The following is a 26,439-nucleotide window of genomic DNA, read 5'->3' on the forward strand; positions in this document are numbered from 1 at the left end:
AGAGTTTTTGAGTTTGACAGTGTTTCTGTATTTTGCGCAAGAGTTGTGTATTCAGCTTCTCATCAGAACTTCTATTTATAGGCGTTTGGGAAGATGACTGTTGGGAGCATTTAATGTGTTGCATGTTCCGTACAGCTTTGCATTTAATGTTTCACTCTTTTGTCAACTACCTCGAGCCTTGCTTTTACTACTTCTACTGACTTTGCCTTTTGTAGCTTTTAACGTTCCTTTCTCAGTCAGAGTAGCCTGTCATCTTGTACTTGCTTCTGATCTGATCTTTGTAGATACAACGTTTGAATAATCAGAGTCAAACAGCTTGGTGTAGAGCAACTTCTTGTCTTCTGACTTTGAAATGCTTTAGCGTGATACCATAAGAACTTCAGTGCTTCTGCTTCTGATCTCATGTTCTTCTGATGCTTCATAGACCATGTTCTGATTTTGCTAGACCATCTTCTGATGTCTTGCGAGAGCACGTTCTGATGTTGAATACTTGAACCTTCTGAGTCAGTGCTTCTAGTGCTGATTTGTGCGTACTCCTTATATAATTCCTGAAATGGAATATGTAAAGGATTAGAGTACCACATTATCTTATACAAAATTCATATACATTGTTATCATCAAAACTAAAAATATTGATCAGAACAAATCTTGTTCTAACATATTTCTCTCAGAAAATTGAATTGAACCGAAATATTATATAAGATCTTCTAAACTGTACCAAATCGTTTCAATTTTTCTAAAATCGAACTAAACAAAAAGTTTTGATTTAGTATAACGGTTCGGAATTCCAAACCATACCAAATCATTAGAAGGTAATATATGCAAACCGAACCATTTATTAAAGAAACCAACCATTATACTTAATTTTGAATATTTTTAAATAAAAAATCTATTAAAATTTATTTTAGCATTTTTTTTATAAACATTTTTAATATCCTGTTTTACATGATTTTTTAATTTAAAAAAAAAAAATTTTATCTACATTCACAATCAAAATCACAAATTACTTCAAATCAAAATCACAAACTCAATTAAAAAATCACAAATTAGTCAACTATTATATATCTATAATATTTTGGATAAACAACTTATTTACAGCTTATAACACAATTGCTTACAAAAATAAACGCTTATGAATAAGTTTTGTATAAGTCATTTTTATAGCAAAATATAAAATATATTTAAATGGTTTTTATGTGTGTTGTAAATTGTTGTCATAAGCTATTTTAAAGAACTTATAAAAATAAACTAAAAAACTTATAAAAAATGTCATAAGCTGTTATGATAAAGTCTATCAAACAGTGTCACAAAACTTATGTCAGTAGATAAGCTCGAAGAAGTCAATCCAAATATGCCATAGTATCTAATTACAACTTTCACAAATCATTTCTTAAACCAAAACTAACTAAAATTAAATTAGGGTGTTCTGAAACGCTTGCAAAGTCTTCGTCATCATCAAGATTAACCGACGTCGGAGATATTATCTCTACAAAACAAAATATAAAATTAATATACAAACAAAATAAAGAATAAAATGAAGATCTTTAGTGATTAATAAAAAATAAAAAATGACAGACATATTATATAAGAAAGCATAAATGGTAAACTACATAGTCAAATGTTGAACTTGACAAATTTATTGAAAGTAATTCCTTGTGTCGAAAGGTTGTTCGACAGAGACAAGGGAGTGTCGAAAAGATTTGTATGTGTGGGAATAGTTTGTTACACACAGATTTGTTTTAGATCTAGATAGATTTAATTTAGATTTAAAATAGATTAGATTTGATTTAGTTTCAAAATAGGTATTTTGGGATTTTGTAATTTTGGGCTTTGGCTTAGGGAGAAAGGTAACCTAAATCTATAAATAGGGAGTAACCCTCAATATTTTGTAATCAAGTCAATTAAATTGTATTCACAGAATTTGCAGTTGCAAGTGAATAACAAAGTTTTCTACAGTTTGTGGGCAGAGAGTTACTCTGCAGAAACCCTAATCTCTTTTCTTCTTTAAATTTCCTTTCTTATTTTCATTGTTATCGTGTGGTGGTAACAATCTTGTTCATCAAGATTGATAGAAATTCATCATAGGATTTGGTGGATTTCCAACATCTGGTATCAAGAGCTTCGGTTTATCGATCAAGGGAAGAAGAAGAAAATCACGATGGTGAATCATGAGAATGGAAATTATCCAGCAAGTCTACCAATTCTGAAAGTAAATAACTATGATAATTGGTGCAAACATATGAAAGTTCTATCAGGTGTCAAGGTCTTTGGGATCTTGTAAAGGATGGGGTAGAAGAGCTTGAAGAACACGCTTCAGAAGAAGAAAAGAAAGAACACGAAGAATTGGTGAAGAAGAGTTATAAAGAACTCTTTATAATTCATCAATGTCTGAGTCCAGACAATTTCGAAAAGGTTAGTGGTTCAAAATCTGCAAAAGAAGCTTGGGAGATTCTTGAAAATCTTTTGGAGGCACTGAGAAGGTGAAAGAGGTGAGGTTACAAACTCACAAAAGAACGTGTGAACTACTTCAGATGGAAGATAGTGAAAGCATAACTGATTTCTTCACTAGGTTACGAAACTAGTGAATCAAATCAAGATATGTGGAGAAACGTTAACAATAAGAGCTATTGTTTCAAAGATCTTGAGGTCTTTGGCCCCTAAGTTCGACCACGTGGTGGTAGCCATAGAAGAGTCAAAGGATTTGTCAAAATTGACAAAGGAATAGCTTCAATAGACGCTTGAATCTCATGAACAACGAATGACTAAAAGAGCAGCAAGCAAGTTGAAGAGTGATGTGGCTTTGTAGGCTCTATTGGCAAACAATGGCAAAGGAAGTTGGAATGGAAATTAAGGTAGAGGTGGCTACAACAATTCGACTAGTCAAAGTCAGCAAGAAGGGAACTGGTCGAATCAGAAAAAATCCTCATACTAAAGCAACCAAAGAGGTGGTGATGCAGATAGAGGAAGAGGTGGTGGTCGAAAACCTGACAAGAGTCACATTCAGTGTTTCAATTGTCAGAAGTATGGTCATTATTCTACAAAGTGTCCGAAAAAGATTAAGGATCAAGAAAGTGATTCAAAGCTTGCAAAAGAAGAAGAAGAAGAAGAAGAAGAAGAAGAAGAAGAGATGATGCTGATGGTCACAACAAAAGATGAAGATAAATTTAAGGACCAATGGTACTTGGATTCAGGATGCTCATCACACATGTCTGGAAGGAAATATTGGTTTGTCAACAAGTTATGTGAGGAATGCTCATCAAGATTTCCAGAAATCAACATTCCAAACGAGGTGTGTGAGGAATGTATGCAGGCGAAGTAGCACAAGAATAGCTTCAGCAAGGATGCAGGAAGTAAGTTGAAGGCTATTCTCGAAATAATATACTCTGATGTGTGTGGTCCTATCCAGGTGGATTCAAATGGAGGTAACAAATACTTTGTTACATTCATAGATGATTTCAGTCGAAAACTATGGACTTATCTGATCAAAAAGAAAAATGAAGTGATTGAGGTATTTGTTAAGTTCAAATTAATGACCGAAAGACAATGTGGGCGAAAGCTCAAACTTTTGAGAACTGATGGTGGTGGAGAATATGTGTCGAAAGACTTCGACATGTTATGTGAGAAAGAAGGGACTGTGCATGAGGTTGTGACACCCTACACTCCACAACAGAATGGAACTGCAGATAGAAAGAATTGAACCATCATGAATATGGTGAAAAGTATGTTGAAAGGCGAGAATTTAACTAAAGAGTTTTGGGATGAAGCTGTGTCGATCGCAACATATATTCTGAACAGATGTCCGACGAAGAAGCTAGAAGGAATTACTCCAAAAGAATGTTGGTTTGGTGTGAAGTCTAGCTTGAGTCATCTGAAGGTATTTGGATCTATATCACATAGACACGTGCCAGATCAGTTGCGAAGAAAACTTGATGACAAGTCGAGTCAGATGATCCTAATAGAATATCATTCAACTGGAGCTTATAAGTTGTTCTACCCAATGAATAAGAAAGTTGTGATCAGCAGAGACGTAATCATAGATGAACTTAAAGAATGGGATTGGACAGAAAATATCAAGAAAGATTCAGTGGGAATCTTACTCGAAGAACCAGAAACTCAAGTCGAAAGAGAAGTTCGACAAGAGGAGGTTAGAGATCAACCAAATACAAGCAGACCTCAGAGAACAAGACACATGCCCGCAAGGTCGCAAGATTGTGTTATTACATCAGATGATGTAGTCAATGATGAAGGTGAGCTGGTACATTATGCTTTCTATGCAGATGTCAAACCCGTTAATGCAAATGAGGCATTGAAGGATTCGAAGTGGGTGAAAGTTGTGAATGAGGAAGTGAAGTCCATTAAAGATAACAATAATTGGTCACTTGTCAAATTGCCTCAAGGCAAGAAGGAAATTGATATGAAGTGGGTATACAAAGTGAAGTGTAATCCCAAAGGAGAAGTGACTCGACACAAGACAAGGCTTGTGGCTAAAGGATTTCTTCAAAAAGAAGGAATTGACTTTGATGAAGTTTTTGCACTTGTTGCTAGAATCGAAACAATCAGGTTGGTTATTGGTCTAGCAGAAATAAATAATTGGCACATATATCAGATGGACGTGAAGTGTGCATTCCTAAATGGACCATTAGAAGAAGAAGTCTATGTTGCACAACCAGAAACGATATGGGATACACTTTCGTAAGAGTATTGGATTTTATTGAACCTTAATTGCTAATTTCATTGGAGCTACTATATAAGAAGAGGAGCAACAAGAGAATATATATATATATATATATATATATATATATATATATATATATATATATATATATATATATATATATATATATGCAAATCATAAAGAGCATTGGATTGAGAATCAATTCAAATTATCGTTTGTGGGTTTGTAACCTCACCACCTTTTTCTTATATCAGCCCCTATATATGTCTTTTCCAAGATTTCCCACGCTTTCTTTGTTGACTCGCAATCACCAACTTTCTTAAATTTGTCACCATCAACATAATGATGGATCATGAACAGCGCTTTGTAATCTTTCTTCTTTTCCTTCTTGAACTTAACCTTTTATGCACCTGTTGCACCTTGGACAAGAGGATTTACCCTATTCTTCATCATTTTGAGAACATCTTGGTAGCCAAACAACATCTTCATTTGCATGCACCATTTGTCATAATTCTTCGCATCTATAGTTAGTAAGTTTGTGGGGAGTCTATCATTGGAGACGGTATTGATGTTTGCACAGCGAATTATGAATCAGAACCTGACTCTTGATGCCGAATGTTGGAACGTACAGTCATACAATTGATGAACAATGGGGTTTAAAGTATGTGGAGAAAAAGATAGTGAGAGAGAAGAGAGAATTAGAGAAAGAGAGACGGTACTTGAGGGTGAGAATCATCAATTTCATTAACTTTGAGACGGTATGCCTTCAAGGCATTTATACAAATGTTATACAACAAATGAGACCTAAAAAACATCATTAAACAATAAGAAAAAGCTAAAAATCTGGTGTGTAACCGGTTAACATAAATGATTAACCGGTTACACATACAAAACAAAAAATATTCACATACTTCTTATTCTTCACATTGAAATATGCTTGCAAAGAGGTCTCTGTCTTTTCCTTGTCGTTACTCCTCTCATCCATCATTTGCTTTTGAGCCTCAAGAAAGCTTTGAAGCTCATCTTTGCTCAACGTTGGAAGACCCTTTGACTCTTCAATTGCCACTACAGTGTTGTCAAATTTTATCGTTAAAGAACACAGGATCTTCGGCACAACATTATGCTCCAAAACAGTTTCTCCACAAGACTTAATTTGGCTCACCACGTGTAATTCACATCACGTAATCATTAATTGTCTTATTTTCCTCATTTTGAATCAATTCAAATAGTCGTTTGTGAGTTTGTAATCTTACCAACTTTGCCTTATATCAGCCCCAGCGCCTTTTCCAAGATTTCCCACGCTTCCTTTAGCGACTCGCAATCACCAACTTTCTCAAATTTGTCACCATCAACATATTGATGGACCAAGAACAACGCTTTGTAATATTTCTTCTTTTCTTCCTTGAACACAATCTTTTGTGCATCTGTTGCACCTTCGACAAGGGGATTCACCCAATTCTTGATCATTTCAAGAACATCTTAGTAGCCAAACAACACCTTCATTTGCCAAATGTTGAAACATACAATCATATAATTGATGAACAATGGGGGTTTAGAATATGTGGAGAAAAAGATAGTGAGAGAGAAGAAAGAATTAGAGAGAGAGAGAGAGAGAGTAATTGAGGGTGGGAATCATCAATTTCTTAACTTTGAAACGATATGCCTTCAAGACATTTATACAAATGTTATACAACAATTAAGCCCTAAAAAACATCATTAAAAAACAAACAAGAAAAAGTTAAAAACTGGACACGTAACTGGTTAACACAAATGATTAACCGGCTACACAGACAAAACAAAAAGTATTCAAAGTCAGGTGTAACCGGTTAACACATTTCGTTAACCGGTTAACATAACTCAAAACCAACTTTTTCAACCGGCATAAATGTTTTTCTATCTGCCGTAACCGGTTACGGCACTTGAATTATTGAATTTCTATTAACATTTTTTTCCTTTGGTTTATTAGTTCGGGAATTTTGAGAAATTCCAAATAGGGGTATGCAAAATATCCGGTTGTGATGTCCAAATCCATAACCAAACCTAAACCACTTTTAAAAATCCGGATATAATTGAATGGTTATCAACCGGTTTAGTTATTAATGGTTTGGTTATCCATTCATATAATCCGGATATAATAAAATGGTTATTATCCGGTTAAATTATTTTGGATTCGGTTATAATCCGGTTATTATCCAAATCCAAATATTTTAATTATCAAAATAATATTATTTTTTAAAAAAATCGGAAAAAATAATTTTTAAAACTGGATTTTTTTTTTAAAATCAGTTATATAATCATAACCAAATTTATAACCGGTTTTATAATCAGTTTTAATTAAAATGTGATTATATTTATAAATCCAAACTATTTAAATGATTTTAAAATAGTTATGGTTTAGTTTTTGAAAATAACCAATCATGCAGACCCCTAATTCCAAATCAGAAAACCAAATTGTATTGAAGTATTTTGGAATTATCACGTCTTGCCCTTAGTTATGAAATTATTACAACATAAGACCTCAATTAGATAACTGTCCATTTTCAATTTATTTTCTTCGTACATATTACGCTTTTTATAATTAACTATTAAAAAACAAACACCTGGTCAATCTTTTTTTTTTAATCCTTTTGTCCATACCACCAAGCTACTCACTTAAAGGTCTCATTCAAAAAATTCTCTCGGATACGTAACTAGTTATTGAACATAAATTTGTTTTCAGTTAAAATAAAATACTAGAAAGAAATAACATTCTAAGTATAAATACAAGAATGATTATTGAGTACAAGCACCACACTTCTTTCTTCCATTTAACTGCAAACTAATCAACTTAAGCACTTCTTTCTCACACTTCACTTACTACAATGGCTGCCAAAACTCATCTGTATCTTAGTATTGCATTATTGCTTTTCTGCTTCGGTTTGCTGACTATTCAAGTCACTTCTCGCACTCTCGGAGACAACCCTATGTATGAGAGGCATCAAAATTGGATGAGTTACTATGGCAAAGCTTATAAGGATTCTCAAGAAAGGGAGAGTCGTCTAAAGATATTTGCAGCAAACGTGAACTACATTGAAGCGTCTAACAATGCAGACAGTAACAAATCATACAAACTAGGCATTAATCAATTTGCAGACCTCACCAACGAGGAATTCACAACTTCCAGAAATAAATTCAAGGGGCATATGTGCTCCTCAATCACAAGAACATCTACTTTTAAGTATGAAAATGCAAGTGCGGTTCCATCCACGGTTGATTGGAGGAAGAAAGGAGCAGTGACACCTGTGAAGAATCAAGGCCAATGTGGTAAGTGTCTATCTAATAAGTAATGCATTCAATTCCGGATTATGTGGTCAAAAATTGAATTGCTGTCAAACTCTAGTTAATATCAATTTATCTTTTGCAGGATGTTGTTGGGCATTTTCTGCTGTTGCAGCAACCGAAGGAATTCATCAGTTGAGTACAGGAAAATTAGTCTCTTTATCGGAACAAGAACTTGTTGATTGCAACACAAAAGGTGTGGACCAAGGTTGTGAGGGTGGTCTTATGGATGATGCTTTCAAATTCATCATTCAAAATCACGGACTCACCACAGAAGCTCAATACCCCTATCAAGGTGTTGATGGAACATGCAGTGCAAACCAAGCATCCACCCAAGCGGCCACCATTACCGGGTATGAAGATGTCCCTGCCAACAATGAGCAGGCACTGCAAAAAGCTGTGGCAAATCAACCAATTTCTGTAGCCATTGATGCTAGTGGATCCGACTTTCAATTTTACAAAAGTGGTGTGTTTACTGGTTCATGTGGAACAGAGTTGGATCATGGTGTCACTGCTGTGGGATATGGTGTGGATAGTGATGGAACCAAATATTGGTTGGTTAAAAACTCATGGGGAACCGATTGGGGTGAAGAAGGATACATTAGAATGCAAATGGGAGTTGATGCTGCTGAAGGACTGTGTGGCATTGCAATGCAAGCATCTTACCCTACTGCTTAAATATTAAACTGAAGTACTTATTATGTTACCCAAACTCTGTAAATCAAACTAAATTATGATTGGTTGTCATTTATCTTCTATTAGCTGCATCAATCATGGTTTCTTGTGACTATTTATGTATACTGTATACACAGCTACTAGTGCATTTATCAATACAAAAAAGTATTAAGGGTAACTCTTATTTTTTTTAAAAATTTTTTCTTGTTTACATTCTTTTATTTTCTTGTTACAGAGTGTTTCTGGTTTCCTCTTATTACAACTCAGGACTTTTAACAAACTCAAAACTTGTCATTCAGGTAACATTGATTTCGATTTTTGGAATAAAATGCAAGTCATAAATATATAGGAGAAATGTTAAAGTAATGTCAAAATCTCCTCAGCTAATAAAAAGATAGTTGAAATCTTCTGAAAATACAGGACTGTCAAATTGATATATCACAAATGCAAACAAATTTGGCATGTGTTTTTGGATTTAAACTAGTAAGTATTACTGTTCTATTTTCATATGTTGTTTCTCAATAAACAAGTTTTAAGCATGCATTTAGTCGGCTTTTAAATTAAAAAATCAAATGAGAAATTTTTCTTTGAACAACTTCCTCGCTAAACTCAAAATTGTTTCTCAAAGTGTTATGGCTAAAAATATGTGAGAGGATGAGAAATAATTAAGAGAGAGGTTGAGATAGAGGAAGGTGAGAAATAAATGAAGGGGAGTGTCTCTATTTATAGGCCAATGAACGGTTCATTTTAGGAAACAGTCCATTGGCAAAATTAATATCCTAGTCAATTAGACAGTCAATTAGGAACATGAAATAATCACTTATTACTATCCAAATTAAAAGGTTGTAATATAGAGTCGTTACCATTCATTCAAAAATTATCATAATCGATTATAGACATGTTTCTCCCTTATCTAATTGATTAGACATTGGTTCTAATAGATTAAATAGTTCAAAAACTTGCCCTAATCTAATAAGAAAAAGAGAGAAACATTTTAGGTGGCTTTATTTGAAAAAGAGAGGTTTTAAGAATATTTTTTAATTTTTGTGATTTAGCCATACTACTTCCAAAAGCTCCCTTGTGTTTTTACAAAACATTGACCACCCAATTAGACACGACCGGACGAGCTTTCACACTTCTTCTCTTTCACGCTCTGAAGCTTCCTGTCATTTTGCCGGATATACCAGTCATATAAGAACTTCACTTGAATCTTCTTGTGGTTAAGGCTTGAGATATTTTCAAGCCAGACGCCATCTTCCGAGAATATCACTGGTATCATAAAACCCTAATTTGCCGCTTTTAATCTTTTTACTACGGCTCAAAGAATGCCATTCCACAAAAAATGGGATACACTCTTCCTCCGACCAACCCGAAAAACCCACCCACGAAGCAATTTCTTTCCAAACCAATTTAATCACATAACATTTAGAAAATAAATGGTCCGCCTCTTCGACATGAGAATCACAAAAAACACACATTAAATTATCATGATTAAATTTAATGCCTCTAACCACCAATAGGTCTTTAGTCGATAACCTATTCAAAAAAAAGCCTCCAATCAAACGCCTTTATCTTAAAGGGGACATCCGCTTTCCATAACAAATTGAAAGCCTCTCCACACTTAACCGGAGGACCATAAGAAATACGCCTAGAAGCATAAAAGCTATAACAAGAGGAAACCGAATAACCATAATTCAAGTATATATATATATATATATATATATATATATATATATATATATATATATATATATATATATATATATATATATATATATATATATATATATATATAATTTTTTAAATATAAAAGTTATTAAGTCAATTAAGTAATTTTTGACACCAAAAGTAAGGACGTCTTTGTAAATTATTATATTTTTTTATATATTCTTATTTATTATTAGGCCATTTAATTATTTATCTTATATATAAAAATTGTTAAATCACTTAAGTTAACTAAAAAAAATCATTCACTAATATAGAGGGAAGATCCAAATTTTTAGAATGTTTTCACTAATATAAATATATAAAATCAACTGAGAGCATTTTATAATAAGAGATGAGAGGAACAAATATCAACCATTGAATTCATCAAGAGATAATGTTAATACATTAATGTGACTATTAAATTCTTTCTTTTGAGATGAATCAATGGTTGATATTTATTCCTCTCATCTCTCATTATAAAATGCTCTCACTTGATATTCTCCAATATATATATATATATATATATATATATATATATATATATATATATATATATATATATATATATATATATATATATATATATATATATATATAGAGAGAGAGAGAGAGAGAGAGAGAGCGCGCCTGAAAAGGAGCTGATATAATGAGTTAATACAATTATTTGAAAAGGGGTTTTTGAAAACATATTTAGTATTTTAAAGTTACATATTTCTTATTTGCTCCACTCTTTAACCCTGACCTTTGAATCTTGTTAGTGTACATGCTGGTAGTGAGTGGTCCCGGTCGTTAGTCCCGTGTGTTGAGGCCGTAAAACCGTTGGTTTAGCTCATTGTAGTTACAGTCCAAGAAACAAACTATAAAGGGGTGAGAGAGAGTTAAGAAGAAATCTAGTGACTTTTAGATACTAGTCTGTTTAAAAAGTCTTCTTGTAAAATAATTGGTATTGAATCATGTCACAAATCTTAAGGGCTTTAAGCGAGTTAGGAATTAGTAGTCGTAGAAGCACTAATAATCGAGTTTTATGTCCTGCGTCCTCTAGTAATACCAATTATGAATTAGATCAAGATAATTTCCAAAACCATGAATTAGAAATTCAAGAAATGGAAAGTCGTTTAGTTAACTGGTCTATGCCAGAAATTAAATTAAAAGAAATTTATAAAATTAGTACCTTCGAGCTTAATATTAAAAAGAATATTCATACAACTGAATCTGCAACTTCTATCACTAATAAGTATGAAACTATAAACTTATTGAATAAAAACTTATTAGAAAATCACCATCGTGAAGGTTATAAGTACATACACTTAGGATTAATACAAGTGGCTATAAAACCTCTACATAAATTAGGTTTGAATACTCCAATCCTTCTAATATTACGAGATACTAGAATAAAAGATTTTAATAATTCAACTATAGCTGTAGTTGAGTCAAACTTAAATGATGGTCCAGTTTATTTTAATTGCCATCCCAACTTTAGGATGAGCTTATCCAATGAGTTTACTCCAAACTCTTTAGTTATCTATGTTCAAACTCTTGGAGACACCTTTAATCCTGGAGTTGCTAACTTAGATGTCATTAGTAGGATACTATATAAAATCTCAAAAGTTAATTATGATTTTAAATTTCTAAAATCAACCCCTAGAAATGAGACTTGTATTATAGAAGCAAATTTGAGTAAAGCAAATGCTATGACCCCAAAAATATTAACTGCTTCTGATATAATAGATAAACTTCCAGAAGAATGGATATTAAGAGATGTTGTTAAAACTGACAAGATAGAAGCTAGAATCATTAGAGATGTTATTCAAGATATTGACGGATCGGTTAGAATTAGAATGAATAGGAGTCAATCCCACCGATACTATGCTTCAAGTAGTGTTAGTGCCTCCTCTAGCGCCAGGCTTTCAGCTGCTAGACGATCAACCGATTCCACCATTAGAATTAATTTAGCTGGTGTGGATTTCAATCCTGATGTTCCTATCCCAATTTATCAAGAAGAAACCTCTAGATCACATTCACCTGCTGCTTCACAAGTTTTAGGTACCTTAACTAGAAAAGATCCATTTATTATAGATAAAACATGGATTAGAAATGAGTTTAACTCAGCCAAACTCCGACCGCAATCCTTCTTTACTTATTTTGTAGTTCTAATTTCTGTAAGTGTTGAAACATATTTTCCAGATTCTGTCTCAAAGCATGTTTCGTCAAAAATTATAATCATGAAAAACAACACAGAAGGACGCCGGTCGGAGTCTGGTAGATGATAGCAGACGAAACTATGGCGGGTGGCAATCCTCATACGAACAGCGGCAAAGCTCTGGCGGAGTCTGGTCAGCGGCAGGTGGAGTCTGGTCGGCGGCGGCAGAGCTTCGGGGACCAGTTGTTAACATGGTGACGACAACAGTCTAGACGAGTCTCGGACGTTGGTTCAGTTTGCAAATCTGTTTGGTGACGGTTATGTTTTAGACTTGTTTTGGATACATAGGGTTCAGTGGTGTAGTGGTAGAGAGTAGAGACTATTTCCGTGTTAGTTATCAGAAGACTTCACAACAGTACTATTAGTAAGTTTATACTATTAGTAAGTTAGATATTATGAGACTTCACAATGAGAAAGTACTGACGCATCAATACTTGTAGTAAGTTTATTATCAGAAGACTTCACAACAGTACTATTGTAGTTGGATCTTTTAATTTCACAACATTTTTCTTTAATTACTTTCTTTCTTTTATTTATTTTTCTAATCCTTTTGTAAAATCTTCTTTATAACTTGCATGTTCTTATGTTTCTCTCTTGAGCCGCTTGGATTTTGGCAGAGTCAAAATTTGTCATTAAAGTAACATTAGTCTAGGTTAATGAAAATTTATAATACGTTTTGTTAATCAATTTAATTAAACACCTAATCACTTCGATAAGCATTTTTTTACAACTTTGATAAGCTTTTATTGGATATTGATAAGTTATATTAGTGAGGATATTTATGAGTTATAGTGAGTACGTTGATGTAAACTAAAAAGAACTCAACAACACAGGCTATGTTTTATAAATTTATTCAAAACACGAATATAAACTTAAACTTTCAAGTATCACTTTAATCGATAGATGATCAATGTATCAAGGTTTTTTTCTATACTTGTTCAAAAATCACCACTTTTTTATATCTTTCAAGTTTCAAGCATGCATTTTGTTAGCTTTTAGATTAAAAAATAGACTATATAGATGTGAATATCAATTTGTGATTCTGATAGAAATGACTGAAATATTTTCTCCCATTCCCAATAAGGTTGCAGAAGTATTACTTTAAGGTATATATAATAGATATCAATGTACTGAAACAGCACTGAAAATCATCAGTAAATTAATTCAACGCTTCAATGACAACCGAAAAGATTCGTGAACATTATTTATTAACTCGTCATAATATATCATCATCAAGCAACATTCCTCATTAAAATCAAACTTAGTACTACAAAGTGATCATACAAAACTTCCATACCAAACATTTTATAACTCACTTCACACAATAGTTGCTATTCTGTGGGATTTCTGATAGGGAATCAACTCAAGAAAAGCCATAATTAGTTCACATTCTAGTTACTAGACTGGCGCAACTCAGGGCGGACAAAGTCTGCATCTGCAGGCACTGAAATGTCTAATGTGGGTCTTAGTTCAGCGCAAACTTGAATAGCTCCGTGCACTGGGTCTGACACGAAGTTGCTGATCAGGTCCTGGTTGATAGGAGCTCCGCTGTCCACTGCCACCAAGGCCTGCTGAGTTAAATTGTAATCAAATCTAGGAGCCCATTTCCTTGAACCCAACCTTGCTGTGGTTGAGCAGTTGTCAACCATGAAAGAAACACCACGAGCATGCATGAATGGATTCAAAGAATCGACAGACTCGATCACACTCTCATTAATGATTTCAGAGTAAGAATGCCCCTTCTTCCTCAAGACCTCAATCTGGAAATTGTTATAAAGAAATTCAAAATAAGGTCAGTTTTATGTGTCAATTAAACCACAAATGATTAAGCAAGAAAAATGAATAAAAAGATAGGAAATCTTTAAAAAAAAAAAATCATGCTGTCTTTTATGGGTGACTTACAGCTTTTCAATTCAAAAGCATGGGAAAAGGTATTCTAAGTTGAGCTTTTTTCTAGAATGAGCAACTACATGTGTTCGCCCTTGATGTAATTACAACTTACAAGTGCGAGATCCATAAAAAGTCAAGGGCGAATACAAGCCTACCTCACATTAAAGATAATTTCTATTTAAAAAATTTTCCAAACCTTAACAATAAAATAAATACTACTTAATGCAGGAAACATATGTTGTAACAATTTTATATCAGCAACCAATATTCGAGCAAAAAAAGTGATAACAAAATAAGATACAAACCTGGGCCATCATCAATGCCACAAAGACACCAGCGGTAAATGGGTATAGAGGGCCTAGATCACCTGCTGGCCTTGTAGATCGAACGCGTTCACCAACCTTCCACATCCGGGTCTGATCAATTTTACCCATGGGAAATGCAGGCAGACCCTCTTTCTCCTGTAAAACACAGGAATAAGTTGAAGTCCTCCATATAAAGGCCAACTATAAATGGGAAATAAATATGAACTTACATAAAATCGACGACCGGCCAAAACAACACTGCGGATCTCACTACCGCTGGCTACATCCTCGTAGCACTCATACAAAATTTCCATGCAGGGATAAAAGGAAGCACTGTATGCTTTCTCAAATTCCTTCTTTCCATCTTCAGATAAAGCATTGTATACAGCCAACATGCCCTATCCAACCAAAAAGAGCAATGCTTAGATCACAACTCATAAGTCCACCACATTAAAATTCTAAGGGAAAGAAAATCAAAGAGACTAGAATTTAGTGGATATAAGGATGAGATCGCAACCTGAGTTGAGATGGTTTTGGAGATTACTCCTGTTATGGACTCAACAGTGTTCTTATAAGCCAGATCTTCACTCATTCCATTTTCAGTGTACCTTCTAAATAAGGACTCGACAATTCCATGAACGGCACCCAGTAAAATTCCTGTAAGCCATAAGAGCAAAGTTATGTAATGCAAAAGGACTTCAAAGGACAATATCAAGGCATTTCAAGAAACAAATGCATACCTCTCTCTCCAAAGATGTCACTCTTGTATTCTTGCTCTAATGTAGTGGCGAATGTGAAAGGAGAACCAAGGGCAACAGACCACCCTAAAGCAACATTAGTAGCTCGGCCATCAACATCCTGCATCCAATGATATTACGTTTAGCCTCCCAATAAAGTAAATTATCAATTCATCAAATAAAATAATATGTGCAAGAGCAAGTTGATGAGGGAAGGAATACTTTATACAAATTAAAATAAAGGGAAGTTTACCTGGTGGACTCCAAAACTTGAATTAATTCCAGCACCATTTATCTCTTTGCCTTGTACATACAGCCTCCTTACAGAAGGACCCATCCCCTTGGGACAAACAGCAATTACACTGAAGTTTTTGGGAAAATCAAGTCCAATTGACTGCAAGTGGCCAAGAAGAAAACCGTGGGACAGCCCAAGTATGCTGTTTGGCTTCATGTGGGAAAATATTTTCTCATAATTATCTGCCTGTGTTAAACAAAAAAATTTAAAGTTATTGATAGGGACCTCAAGTGAAAACTGTGAAGGGACGCAAAATGTTAGAAACTGCAAAACCGCAGCAGCATGACACAGCCTGTACACTTACAAAGCCAGATCAAATTGTTCCAGTGGAAAATATAAGAAAAAAATGCAAATTACAAGTTAATTATTTTTAAAAATGTTCTGCACCTGAAAAACATCCATTCAAAATGACACAAAAAAGTAATACATCTTTCTTTGTTTTATTCCATAACATTGATTGTATATGTCTGATGAGTAATATATGAAAGACATGATCATACTTGGCAGTGGAAAACAATACAAAATGACTGGAAGCATTCTTCATAATCAACAACAATATTAAAAAAACCAACAGGAAGTAATCAAAATCAATCTAAGTAATTATTAGTCGACAATGGAGAAATTACCAAAAGAGTCGACAGATTTCTGGAGCATTGACATGAATATACTAACCTGTGCAGAATCAGAAATCAACAGCAATACGAGATCACTGCCCGATATAGTTTCCCATATGTCACCTAGAGTTCCCTTCTCCTCACTAAATCCAGCTTCCCTAGCCTCATTAAAGGAACTAGAACCTTTTCTAAGTCCAACCTATAACGGTAATAGACAAATGTGTTATGTAACAGGTCAGAAACAGATCTATCAATCAGGTGTTCTTAACTATTAAAATTTTATACAGCTTACAATCATATATCAATGTATCATCATTACAAGAAACTGAACCAAAACAACAATAAATGCAGAATTACCTTCACTACAATATCAGACTTTGCTTCAACAAGAGAATCCCGTAGATTCTGTGCCTGAGCAGGTCCCTGATGAATGTAGCATAAAAATAGCAATTGTATTATAATTATGAACTGTGTCAGTATCAGAATATTCCTTCTAAAATAAAATAATATCTCCAAACACAAAAGTTATCTAGCATATCACTTTCTTTCTTTACAATTAAATATTCCACAAAAAAGGTTTAGATACCAAAATATACATGTCTAGATACCTACACATGTTTAGATACCAAACTATATAAAGTTGAATTCAACCGCAACAAATAAACTTCCTCAAAGAAAAACACTTTCAACTAACATGTCACATGCAAAATTAGGTTGAGATTACCAAAAAAAATTACCTGTGAACCCCATCCAATGACACCAATCTGCTTAATCCCCTTGAAAGCTTCAGGCAACAAATGAAACAAATCCCTTCCTCCTCTCACGATGTACTGCAACAAATCAACCAAAAAAAAAATCATCAATTTAAAAGTAAAAGTAAAAGTCAAATTCTCGGAGTAGAGTGAAAAGTTTGAAGAAACCCGAACCTCTTCGTGTCCGGCGAGGTTAACTCTCTCCTTCTTGAAGACAGAAGTCTCAAAATCAAGCGAAACTGGAAGAGTAGCGGGGGGAGCCGACACCATGGTGGCGCCTAGTGCGCTGCCGACAGTGATGGATCTACGAGCCCTAATTGACTGAGAGCAAAGCTTTGAAAATGAGAGATTGGTAGGAGCGAAGCTCGCGGCGACTGGCTTCGCTAGGGTTTTGGAAGAGGCGGAGATCGCGGTGGAGCAGGAGGAAGTAACGGCCGCCATTTTTATTAGTGAAGAGTTGAAGAGAGGGTTATTTTTACAGTGGGTTTTATAGTACAGGTGTTAGAGTGAGTTTGCTAATGTGCGCCACGTTGGTACTGCGCCCCATGTGTTTTGTTTGTCTACTAGTACCACTTGTTTGTGTAATCATCATTTCTGTTTTTTTGTGTTCGAAAGCATTTTTCTTTTGAGGTTATGTTGCATATCGTATCATAAAAGCTCGCGCACCGCGTGGTAGTAAATGTTATGACAAGTTGATAATAGGGACGAACGGATGGATCTCGCTCACATACACATACTATACTTCATTTTTACAAATGTGTATCATTTCTATCTCTCGTCACATTTGATTATGTCAAAATATTTTAAAAAATAATAAATGAAAGAATGATGAATTAAGGTGATTCCTTAATTATTAATACTAATATATTTCTATTATACCCGCAGGTGTTGAATAAGTGGCGGAGCCAGAAAATTTTTAAAGTCCGGGCAAAAAATATAAAGACTGCAAATTCATATTGTATATAATATATAAATAGTTTAAAATAAAAGTAATGAAAGATGAAACATAACCTTACAATTAGGTGTCAAATAAAATCACGAGGTAAATGTCCTTTCCGAGACTTCTTTGCGGTGAATGTTCGAATGATATCAATATCATTAAGTGACTTGAATATCTCCCGCTCGGTGTAACATATCATCAAGTCATTGAACCACACATCATTGATCTTATTGCGCAATTTAGACTTGATAATTTTCATTGCTGAAAAAGCTCTTTCAACGGATGCTGTTGACACTGGCAATATCAAAGCTAACTCAATAAGTTTGTAAACCAATGGAAATACCAAATGTTTCTCAGTTTGAACCATCTTCATAGCCAAACTTTGAACATCTTCACAAGTGGAAAATGAAGCATTTCTTTTTACTTGAAGAACATAAGTTTCAAGTTGATCCCTTATTATGCCACGGTCATCATCAGAAAAGTCTGCATCATAAATATTAGCAAGACGAGCAAGCTTGTCAACATCAAACTTGGAGAAAGAGTTCTTGGGATCAAGACATGAGAAGCAACCAAGGATAACGTTACTTCCTTCACTAAAGCGGTGATCCATCTCCACACATATTTTGTCAATAGCAACATAAAAAATCTCTGCACGATAATGATGTAAATTAGTGATAGTCCTCCCTTCTGCCCTTGAACGACCCCGAACCGGTATTTCTTCATCCATATTTGGCACCGGAATACCTTTAGCAACATAAAATTCTTGAACATCGGAAAATAAATTATCCCAACCACTCTCTCTCATTGTGGCCAACCGAACTTTGACAACATCAACTAATTCCATGGCAATCACAATATTAAGATCTTTTCTTTGCAAGACATTTGAAAGCTCGTTTGTGATACCAAACAACTTTAACATTAACTTCAAAATAAAAGCAAATTTAAAGCTCTCCATTTTTTCTATCAAACCCGCTGCTTGAGATGGTCCACGTCCATCTTCATGAACCATAGATAGCACCTTTAACACGGAGGACCACATTTGGTCCAAACGAAGCAATGTAGTATGATGTGAACCCCATCTAGTATCCCCAGGTCTAGCAAGACTAGATGATTGGTGCAAGCCCTTTCCTCTAGATATATCACCAATCTCAAGTTTATTTAAAATATCTTGGTGTTGTGCCTCTGTCAAAGCATCCCTCCTCTTACAAGATGCACTTGTTGTGGTCACAATCAAGGAGATGTACTCAAAGAAATCATGAATAGATGAGCAACTACTAGCAACGGACACAACAACCAATTGCAAACGGTGAGCATAACAATGGACATAGAAAGCATAAGGGTTTTCATCTAGAATCTTTCTTTGCAAACCATTAAATTCACCTCTCATATTTGAAGCTCCATCATATCCTTGCCCTCGTATCCTTGAAATAGATAATGTGTGCTTATCAAGAATACCATAAAGAGCATCCTTTAATGACTCAGATGTAGTATCTTTGACATGATGTAAAGCAATAAATCGTTCTACAACACTCCCTTTGTCATTCAAAAACCTAAAATAAATTCAACAAGTTTACTTGGCGGCATAGAGAATAATAGGTAATGAAAATTAGAAATTAGTGCATACAACTACTAACCTCAACATCACCGCCATTTGCTCTTTGATGGATATATCACGTGACTCATCAATAAGCACAGAGAATTGTCTATCACCAAGCTCTTCCATAATCACCTTGGTAACTTCATGAGCACAACACATTGCAAGCTCTTTTTGAATATCACCGGAAGTCATTGTGCAATTTTTTCCACCACGTTCAAAAGCATCCCTCACTTGTTCATTATTAGATTTTACCCAATCTACCATCTCTCTAAAATTTCCCTTATTTAGAGAAATAGAGGATTCATCATGGCCACGGAAAGCCATGCCTTGTGCAATGAGATATCTTGAACAATCTACAGAACAAGTCAAACGAATCTTATACAATTCTTCTGATTCCTTGGTTGCTTTAGCAAACTTACTTGTCACGCTTTGTCTTTGATTATTATAATCATCGTAGTGCTTGACACATGAGTTGTGCAAACTATTATGACTACCAACATGATCTTTAAATCCTTGAGATGAATGCTTCCAATCTTTATATCCGCTTTTAGTGAAGACTTCAAAACCAAAGCGCTCGGCCCTCCCGGGTTTCTTAAAGAGAAAGCAATAAAAACAAAAAGTTGCATCCTTGATCTCACTATATTCTAACCATGAATAATTCTTATATCATGATTTACTAAATGCTCTTTTAACACTTCCAAATGGAGTACGAGGAAAGCTTGGCAAATCTGGTTGCATTGGACCCTTCAATATATATGCCCTCCTCACTTGGTCTTGAATATCCGGAGCATACTCATCAATTTGTTTCCTACTACCTGGATCACGCACAATCTCATTTGGGTTAAACTCATTAACCATATTGGGCGGTAGTTCTGGTTCTGATTCTGATTCAACCAAAAATCTCCTCATCACTGAAAAAATATAAAAGTATTAAATAAACATAAAGATATTTTATTTGGGTTAACATCATTAAACACAAATAATAAATAAATATAAAAGTAATTAAAATATAATTATAAACATATTGAACAAATAATAGATAAACAATTATAAAACTAATTTAACAAGAAAACTATTTTATGATAAGCATTAAAATACAGACACAAACATACACAATAAAAAAAAGCTTATCTCTGCAACAAGTTATAAGCATTTACTTTTATTTTTATTATAAGTTAGTTTTTCATCTTATCTCTGCAACAAGTTATAAAAAGCTTTCTACTTTTTAAAAACAGACAAAAAGCACAGTAGTGGTTCTTCTCTCTATAAAAAAACTAATGTTGGTGCTTTTTTCAGTGTTAGTATATTAAACAAACTCAAAACTAACTATGAAAAGGGTAATACTTGCCTTGCCTGAAAGCTGAGTCACAAAGTAACAGAGATCGGCGCAAGTCGACGGCGGTTCCGAAAGTGGTGGAGTGAAGGAGGAGATCGAGAGGAGAGAGGAGACCGAGAGGAGGGAGAAGGTGGTGTAGGCGTGCGGTGGCGTGCGGTGTGGCGACGGAGGAAGAAAGTGATGCGGCGGAGGGAGAAGGTGATGCGGCGGAGGGAGAACTTCTCTTTCACTTTACCGTTTCTGTTTCTATTTCTCTTTCTATCTCTTTACTCCTTTTTCTTTTTCTTTTTAATTTTTTTTTTGCTGTTGGAAAATACATGTATATCCAAAAAAGAAATGGGCCCGAGCCTGGGCATGTGCCCACCCTGGTCGGGCCCAAGAACCGCCCCTGTGTTGAATGTATAATTCTCTCGGTCGAAGTAAGTAGTTGTCAAAATGAATGTAGTAGTCGAAATATATAGTTGTTAAAAGAGTTAGTCTCGACAGAATTAAATTTAGTATTTTTAGGTTTTAGGTGAGTTGGGAAGTTAGTTAATTAAAGTTTGCTTGGTGAACAAGCAAATTCAATTATAAATAGGGAGGTATCCTATCATTTCAAAGTGTGGAGAAAATTTAAATAAAATTTCAGTCTTGAAGGTAGAGAGAAACTCTGCATAATCTATTTTCTTCTTCCCATTTTGTCTTAAATCCTAATTTATCTTTTCTTCCCTAATTCATCTTCCTTTCTTCTCAAAAATTGTGTGCAGCATGAACAACTTACAACCAATGTATAGTTGATTCACTCGAGTGAAGAGTTAAGAACAAGAGATGCAATCAATTAGAAAGATTGATTCTTGTTCATCGAGATTGATTTGAATTAACTCCAAGATTGGGGTTTAATTCTAACATATGGTATCTAGAGCACTGAATGTGTGGTTCTTGGGAAGCATATCGTAATGAATCATCTGAATGGCCATTTTCCAACAATTCTTCCAATTCTAAAAGATAAGAATTATGACAATTAGTGTAAATAGTTGAAGATTGCTTTCTGCTATCAAGATCTTTAGGATATTGTGAATGAATGAGTAAAGTCAATTGAAAAAGATGTTACGGGCGAACAAAAGGTTGCACATAAATAATTGAAGAAGAAAGATTATAAAGCCCTCTTTATAATATATCAATGTGGTGATCTAGATAACTTTGAAAAGTTGAGTGATGTAGAATCTGCGAAAGAAGCATAGGATATTTTGGAGAAATCTTTTGGAGGTGCGGAGAAGTTGAAAGAGGTGAGATTACAAACTCATAAAAGAACGTATGAACTACTTCAGATGGAAAAAAGTGAAATCATAATTGATTTCTTCACTAGGGTTAAAAATCGGTGAAACAAATCAAGATATGTGGAGGAGCATTAACATCAAAATCAGTTGGCGCAAAGATTTCATCTGCATTTAGTAATATCAAACGTGTATGTCTTAGTACCGAATCTATCACTTTTTGGTTCTTCAACGCTTTTTCCTTTCGATGGTTTCAGCACTTTACACACGTACGGGGGACCAGGCTTCAACTCAGCTACATTAACCTCTCATGTCTTCACGTACTCATCGACCCATTCTAAAGGGTATTCATCATTGTCGACGTAAGCAGGTTTCTCTCTTTTATGACTCTTTGATGCCCTAATTTTTTGTGTCTTTAAGCGTTCGACCTGTCGAATCCTATCAGCCAACTGGGCCATATCCCTAAGGTATTAGGTGTCTAATTTCTTCCTAATGGAATAATCTAACCCCCCAGCGGCCATTTCGACTAACTCATGCTCATGAACTCTGGTAAAGCACGTGGATTTCAGCAACCTGAACTTATTCAAATAATCATCTATGGATTCAAACGATTTTCTTTTAACTAGAGATAACTCTTTCAGACTAATCTTAGATTGTCCCATGTAAAACTGATCATGAACGTGCGTTCTAATTGTTCCCAAGTCCTCACAGAATTTGGAGCTAACGTGGTAAACCAAGTAAAAGCATTCTTGGTCAATGAACTAGGGAATTATCTCATTTTTAAACCCTCATCGTTGGCAATGTCGTCAGCTTCGGTCTTGTTCCTGGCTATATGTTCTACAGTAGACTCATTGGTCTCCCCTGTAAACTTAGTGAATTTTGATACTTTGTAACCTCTGGGTATTTATGCCTGTCGAATATAATCAGGCAATGGTGATGAATAGTTAGGCCTATGTAGGCCAACGTTAAGCCCATTACGAGCCAAAACTTCTTCAAGTACATTTGCTATGTTATTACGACCTAACATATTGTTGGCATTTCTAAGTATGTGATCGACATCTTGATACCTCCTAACCACTACCGACCTAGGCTCACATTGCTCAACAAATTCATCCTCATGATACTTAGATGGTTCTACCACCTGAGGTCCAACAAGACGCTATTGTTTTCCAGGAGGTACATTTACCCCTGGACAATCAGCGTTCGACCCTAACGGCCTATGGCGCGATGGAACTAGTTGAACCCCAAATGCCTCCAGCATTCTTCCTATTTGGTCAACCATGGGAGTGAAAATAACCCATATTTGTTGGGTCAAATTGTGCATCAAGTCTAAGTTATTCTCATCCATTTGCTGCCTTAAAGCCATAACAGACACGGTGTTTAAGGATGGTGTCGATTGGGGTAAATAACTGACTCCACCTAAAGAACCGCTTAATCCTGTGGTTAATGAAGGCATTATGGCATAACCTCCTTGATGGCCCGTAGACATAGTATTATCAATGTAAGTGGATACATTTGACCAAAGTCCAACCATCATGGTCTGAGGCATACCATATTGATATTGTCCAAGAGGCAAATAGCCTACGTGAAACAGTGCACATGTGGGATTAAACAAGGATCCCACATTTCTTGTTGAGACCGGTGTCGTTGAACTGGAAGCAGCAGTCGATCTCACGGGAGACAACATTGTCGCGCTTTTGTGTCGTGGTGTTCATCGGTATGACATCCACATTTTGTGCAAAAACTTGTGTGAGTGAAGGATTTGAAGAGCTTGTGTCTATGCTCGATCGTGACATTTTGGACACTTGTTTACCACTTCTTAAATTCATACACACAAAACAACGTAAAAAAAGGAAGAAATAAATTTCACAATAACTAGACGTGCAATTTTGTTTACCTTGGGTTTTAATAAACTTCACTAGTCTCTTTTTAAAGGTTACTTGCGAGATCGACCAGGGAATCTCATAACAGTGTTTTTGTTTGCAATAATTTTTGTGAGAAGTTCTTTTGTTTTAGTTACGAAAACAAGGGTGTTCGACACGTCGTCTAAAACACTTGGAATCGGCAGCGATATTTTTATAAAACGTATTTGGTGAATATCAAACCACAAATAAACAAAGGAAAACGACAAGAGTAAAAAGTAAATGACATAATATTTAAAGTTTGCAGAAAAGTAGTTGGTTAAAACATACATAGCCCTTACTTGACTCATTTCGCTCGTTCGTTTGGGTACTCTGAGTGTGCAGCGTGCAGACGTTTGTAAAATTGTGAACCCCTAAAACTATGTACAAAGTTCTTTATTTATAGTGCATAAAAGTAACTACTTTATGGAGGTTGTTGACCCCCTTAAGAACCCCATGTTCTTCAACTTAACTTCCATCCCACGCCTCCACGTTCTCCATTCAGGTGCTTTTTCCCTCCAAAACTTAACATGTGTGAGATATACTTTTATTTGAATCTTTTGGGCTTTTTGTGCGCTTCTTGGACTTTTAAGTGCTTATGGGCCCAATAAGCTATTTTGCCCTTTTGTTTCTTAGTCGACCAAATGTGTTTTGACTTGAAAGTATTTCCCTCACAGCGCTTTTCTGAATTCTATATTCTCTTTGGCTAGATTTTAGCCTAGGTCGACAATCCCAGCCAACACCTACACTCTACATCAAAATGGAACTACAAAAAGGAAAAATAGAATAATCATGAACATGGTGAGAAGTATGTTGAAATATGCCTTAAAACCTTTGTTGATGAAGAGAAAGAAAACATATTTTGAAATTGTCAAGAATTCAGAAAGCCGAAGAGTAATTTGGTTCGAGCGATTTACGGGTATCGGGTTCGGTCGGTTCGGTTCATTGATTCATTCATTAATGTTATAATATTTTACATTAATTTGGAGATCATATAAGTTAGTGTAAAAAGATATTATAAGAGATATTATAAGATATATTTATCATAGTCTAAAAGATAATATAAGATATATATTTATAATAGTCTAAAAGATATTATAAGATATTTATAATATTTGAGAGATATTATAAGATTATAATAATATATTTTATTCTAACAATTAAGGGGATATTTTTGGGATTTGGTATGGATTTGTTGGATTTTGGCTATTATAAATATGTATCTCTTCTATGTGACAATCTTAGAGCTTACAACAACAAGGGAGAATGAGGATTTGGGGAATTCCAAGGGAAAACTTAGAAAGGCAAAGGTTTTTGGGAAACCTTTGGAGTTATCTAAGGGGATTGAGAAATACTTCTAAATACCTTGGGTTTGAGTGATTCTTATATTGAGAGTTGGAGAGGTTGGGAAACACTTGGGTAGAAAATAGGGTTTGTTCTTTGGGAACTGTAAAGACTATTTTCTTGTAACTCATTTGTAATCTCTTGTAACAACTTTCTGAGTATAGTGAATTGGAGAGTTGCTCTCTCCTCTAGAGTAGATCGTTTGATCGAAATGGGTAAACAAACCTTCGTCTTTTTCTCGCCTTATTCTGTTATATTACCTGTGTACGAATTATTATTGTTGTAGACCACTTATTTTTGTTGCTACTTTTTCTTTGCTTCACAAATTGATATTGAATTTTGTCGTAATTAACAACAAGATTCACAACTATATATCCATGTGAAATAATATATCCATGTGTACCAAAAAAAAAAAACAATTCACTTTATGGGATGTATTTAAGAATTTCAAACTAGTTAAAAGCTAACAAGAAATGGCTTATTCTAGCAATAATTTTCACTAATTTTTCAGAAACTACAAAAGATGCCAAAACACAGAGATACACCATTTTAATTTTTTTTAGAACATGTTTCACTTTAATTTCTAGTATGCTTTATTTTCATTTTAATTTTAATGTGTATTAGTATTCCGTTTGTTATTTTCTTCTAAGAAAAAACTATTTAAATTGCACAGCAAGAATTTGTCTATTTAAAAAGTTATTTTCAAAAAAATTTATAAGTAAATTATTTTTTTAGTTTTGTTCTTAATAAATATATTTTTGTTTATATGTGAGCCAAAACATAATATCAATTATTAATAATGGTTTATTTTCAGATGGAAAATTCTTTGGATATCATCCAATCAAGAGAATTGGAAAATAGATCTTCCATACAACCTGAAAACACTTTTATTAATAGTGT

At 34.5% G+C, this 26,439-nt stretch overlaps 3 protein-coding genes across 3 annotated transcripts; 1 reads left to right on the top strand and 2 right to left on the bottom strand.

Annotated features, from left to right (window-relative positions):
* Positions 1-7,497: 7,497 nt before the first annotated feature.
* Positions 7,498-8,704, top strand: LOC131629481 (senescence-specific cysteine protease SAG39-like). Its single transcript, XM_058900268.1, has 2 exons — positions 7,498-7,978; positions 8,079-8,704. The coding sequence occupies exons 1-2, from the start codon at positions 7,537-7,539 to the stop codon at positions 8,669-8,671; spliced, it is 1,035 nt and encodes a 344-aa protein (XP_058756251.1). The 5' UTR covers positions 7,498-7,536; the 3' UTR covers positions 8,672-8,704.
* A 5,047-nt stretch (positions 8,705-13,751) lies between these two features.
* On the bottom strand, positions 13,752-17,634 carry LOC131629453 (ketol-acid reductoisomerase, chloroplastic). Its single transcript, XM_058900240.1, has 10 exons — positions 17,343-17,634; positions 17,154-17,246; positions 16,774-16,839; positions 16,475-16,615; positions 15,761-15,988; positions 15,511-15,628; positions 15,288-15,427; positions 15,001-15,168; positions 14,771-14,926; positions 13,752-14,335 (listed from the first exon to the last, which is right to left on the bottom strand). Exons 1-10 carry the CDS (start codon positions 17,607-17,609, stop codon positions 13,967-13,969), a joined length of 1,746 nt encoding a protein of 581 aa, XP_058756223.1. The 5' UTR covers positions 17,610-17,634; the 3' UTR covers positions 13,752-13,966.
* A 729-nt stretch (positions 17,635-18,363) lies between these two features.
* LOC131629462 (uncharacterized) lies at positions 18,364-20,563 on the bottom strand. The gene is made up of 5 exons (XM_058900249.1): positions 20,416-20,563; positions 19,743-20,349; positions 19,127-19,658; positions 18,533-19,018; positions 18,364-18,402 (listed from the first exon to the last, which is right to left on the bottom strand). Exons 1-5 carry the CDS (start codon positions 20,561-20,563, stop codon positions 18,364-18,366), a joined length of 1,812 nt encoding a protein of 603 aa, XP_058756232.1.
* Between the last annotated feature and the right edge of the window lie 5,876 nt (positions 20,564-26,439).

This window comes from Vicia villosa, unplaced genomic scaffold (assembly GCF_029867415.1).
Source record: "Vicia villosa cultivar HV-30 ecotype Madison, WI unplaced genomic scaffold, Vvil1.0 ctg.000567F_1_1, whole genome shotgun sequence".
Lineage (NCBI taxonomy): Eukaryota > Viridiplantae > Streptophyta > Magnoliopsida > Fabales > Fabaceae > Vicia > Vicia villosa.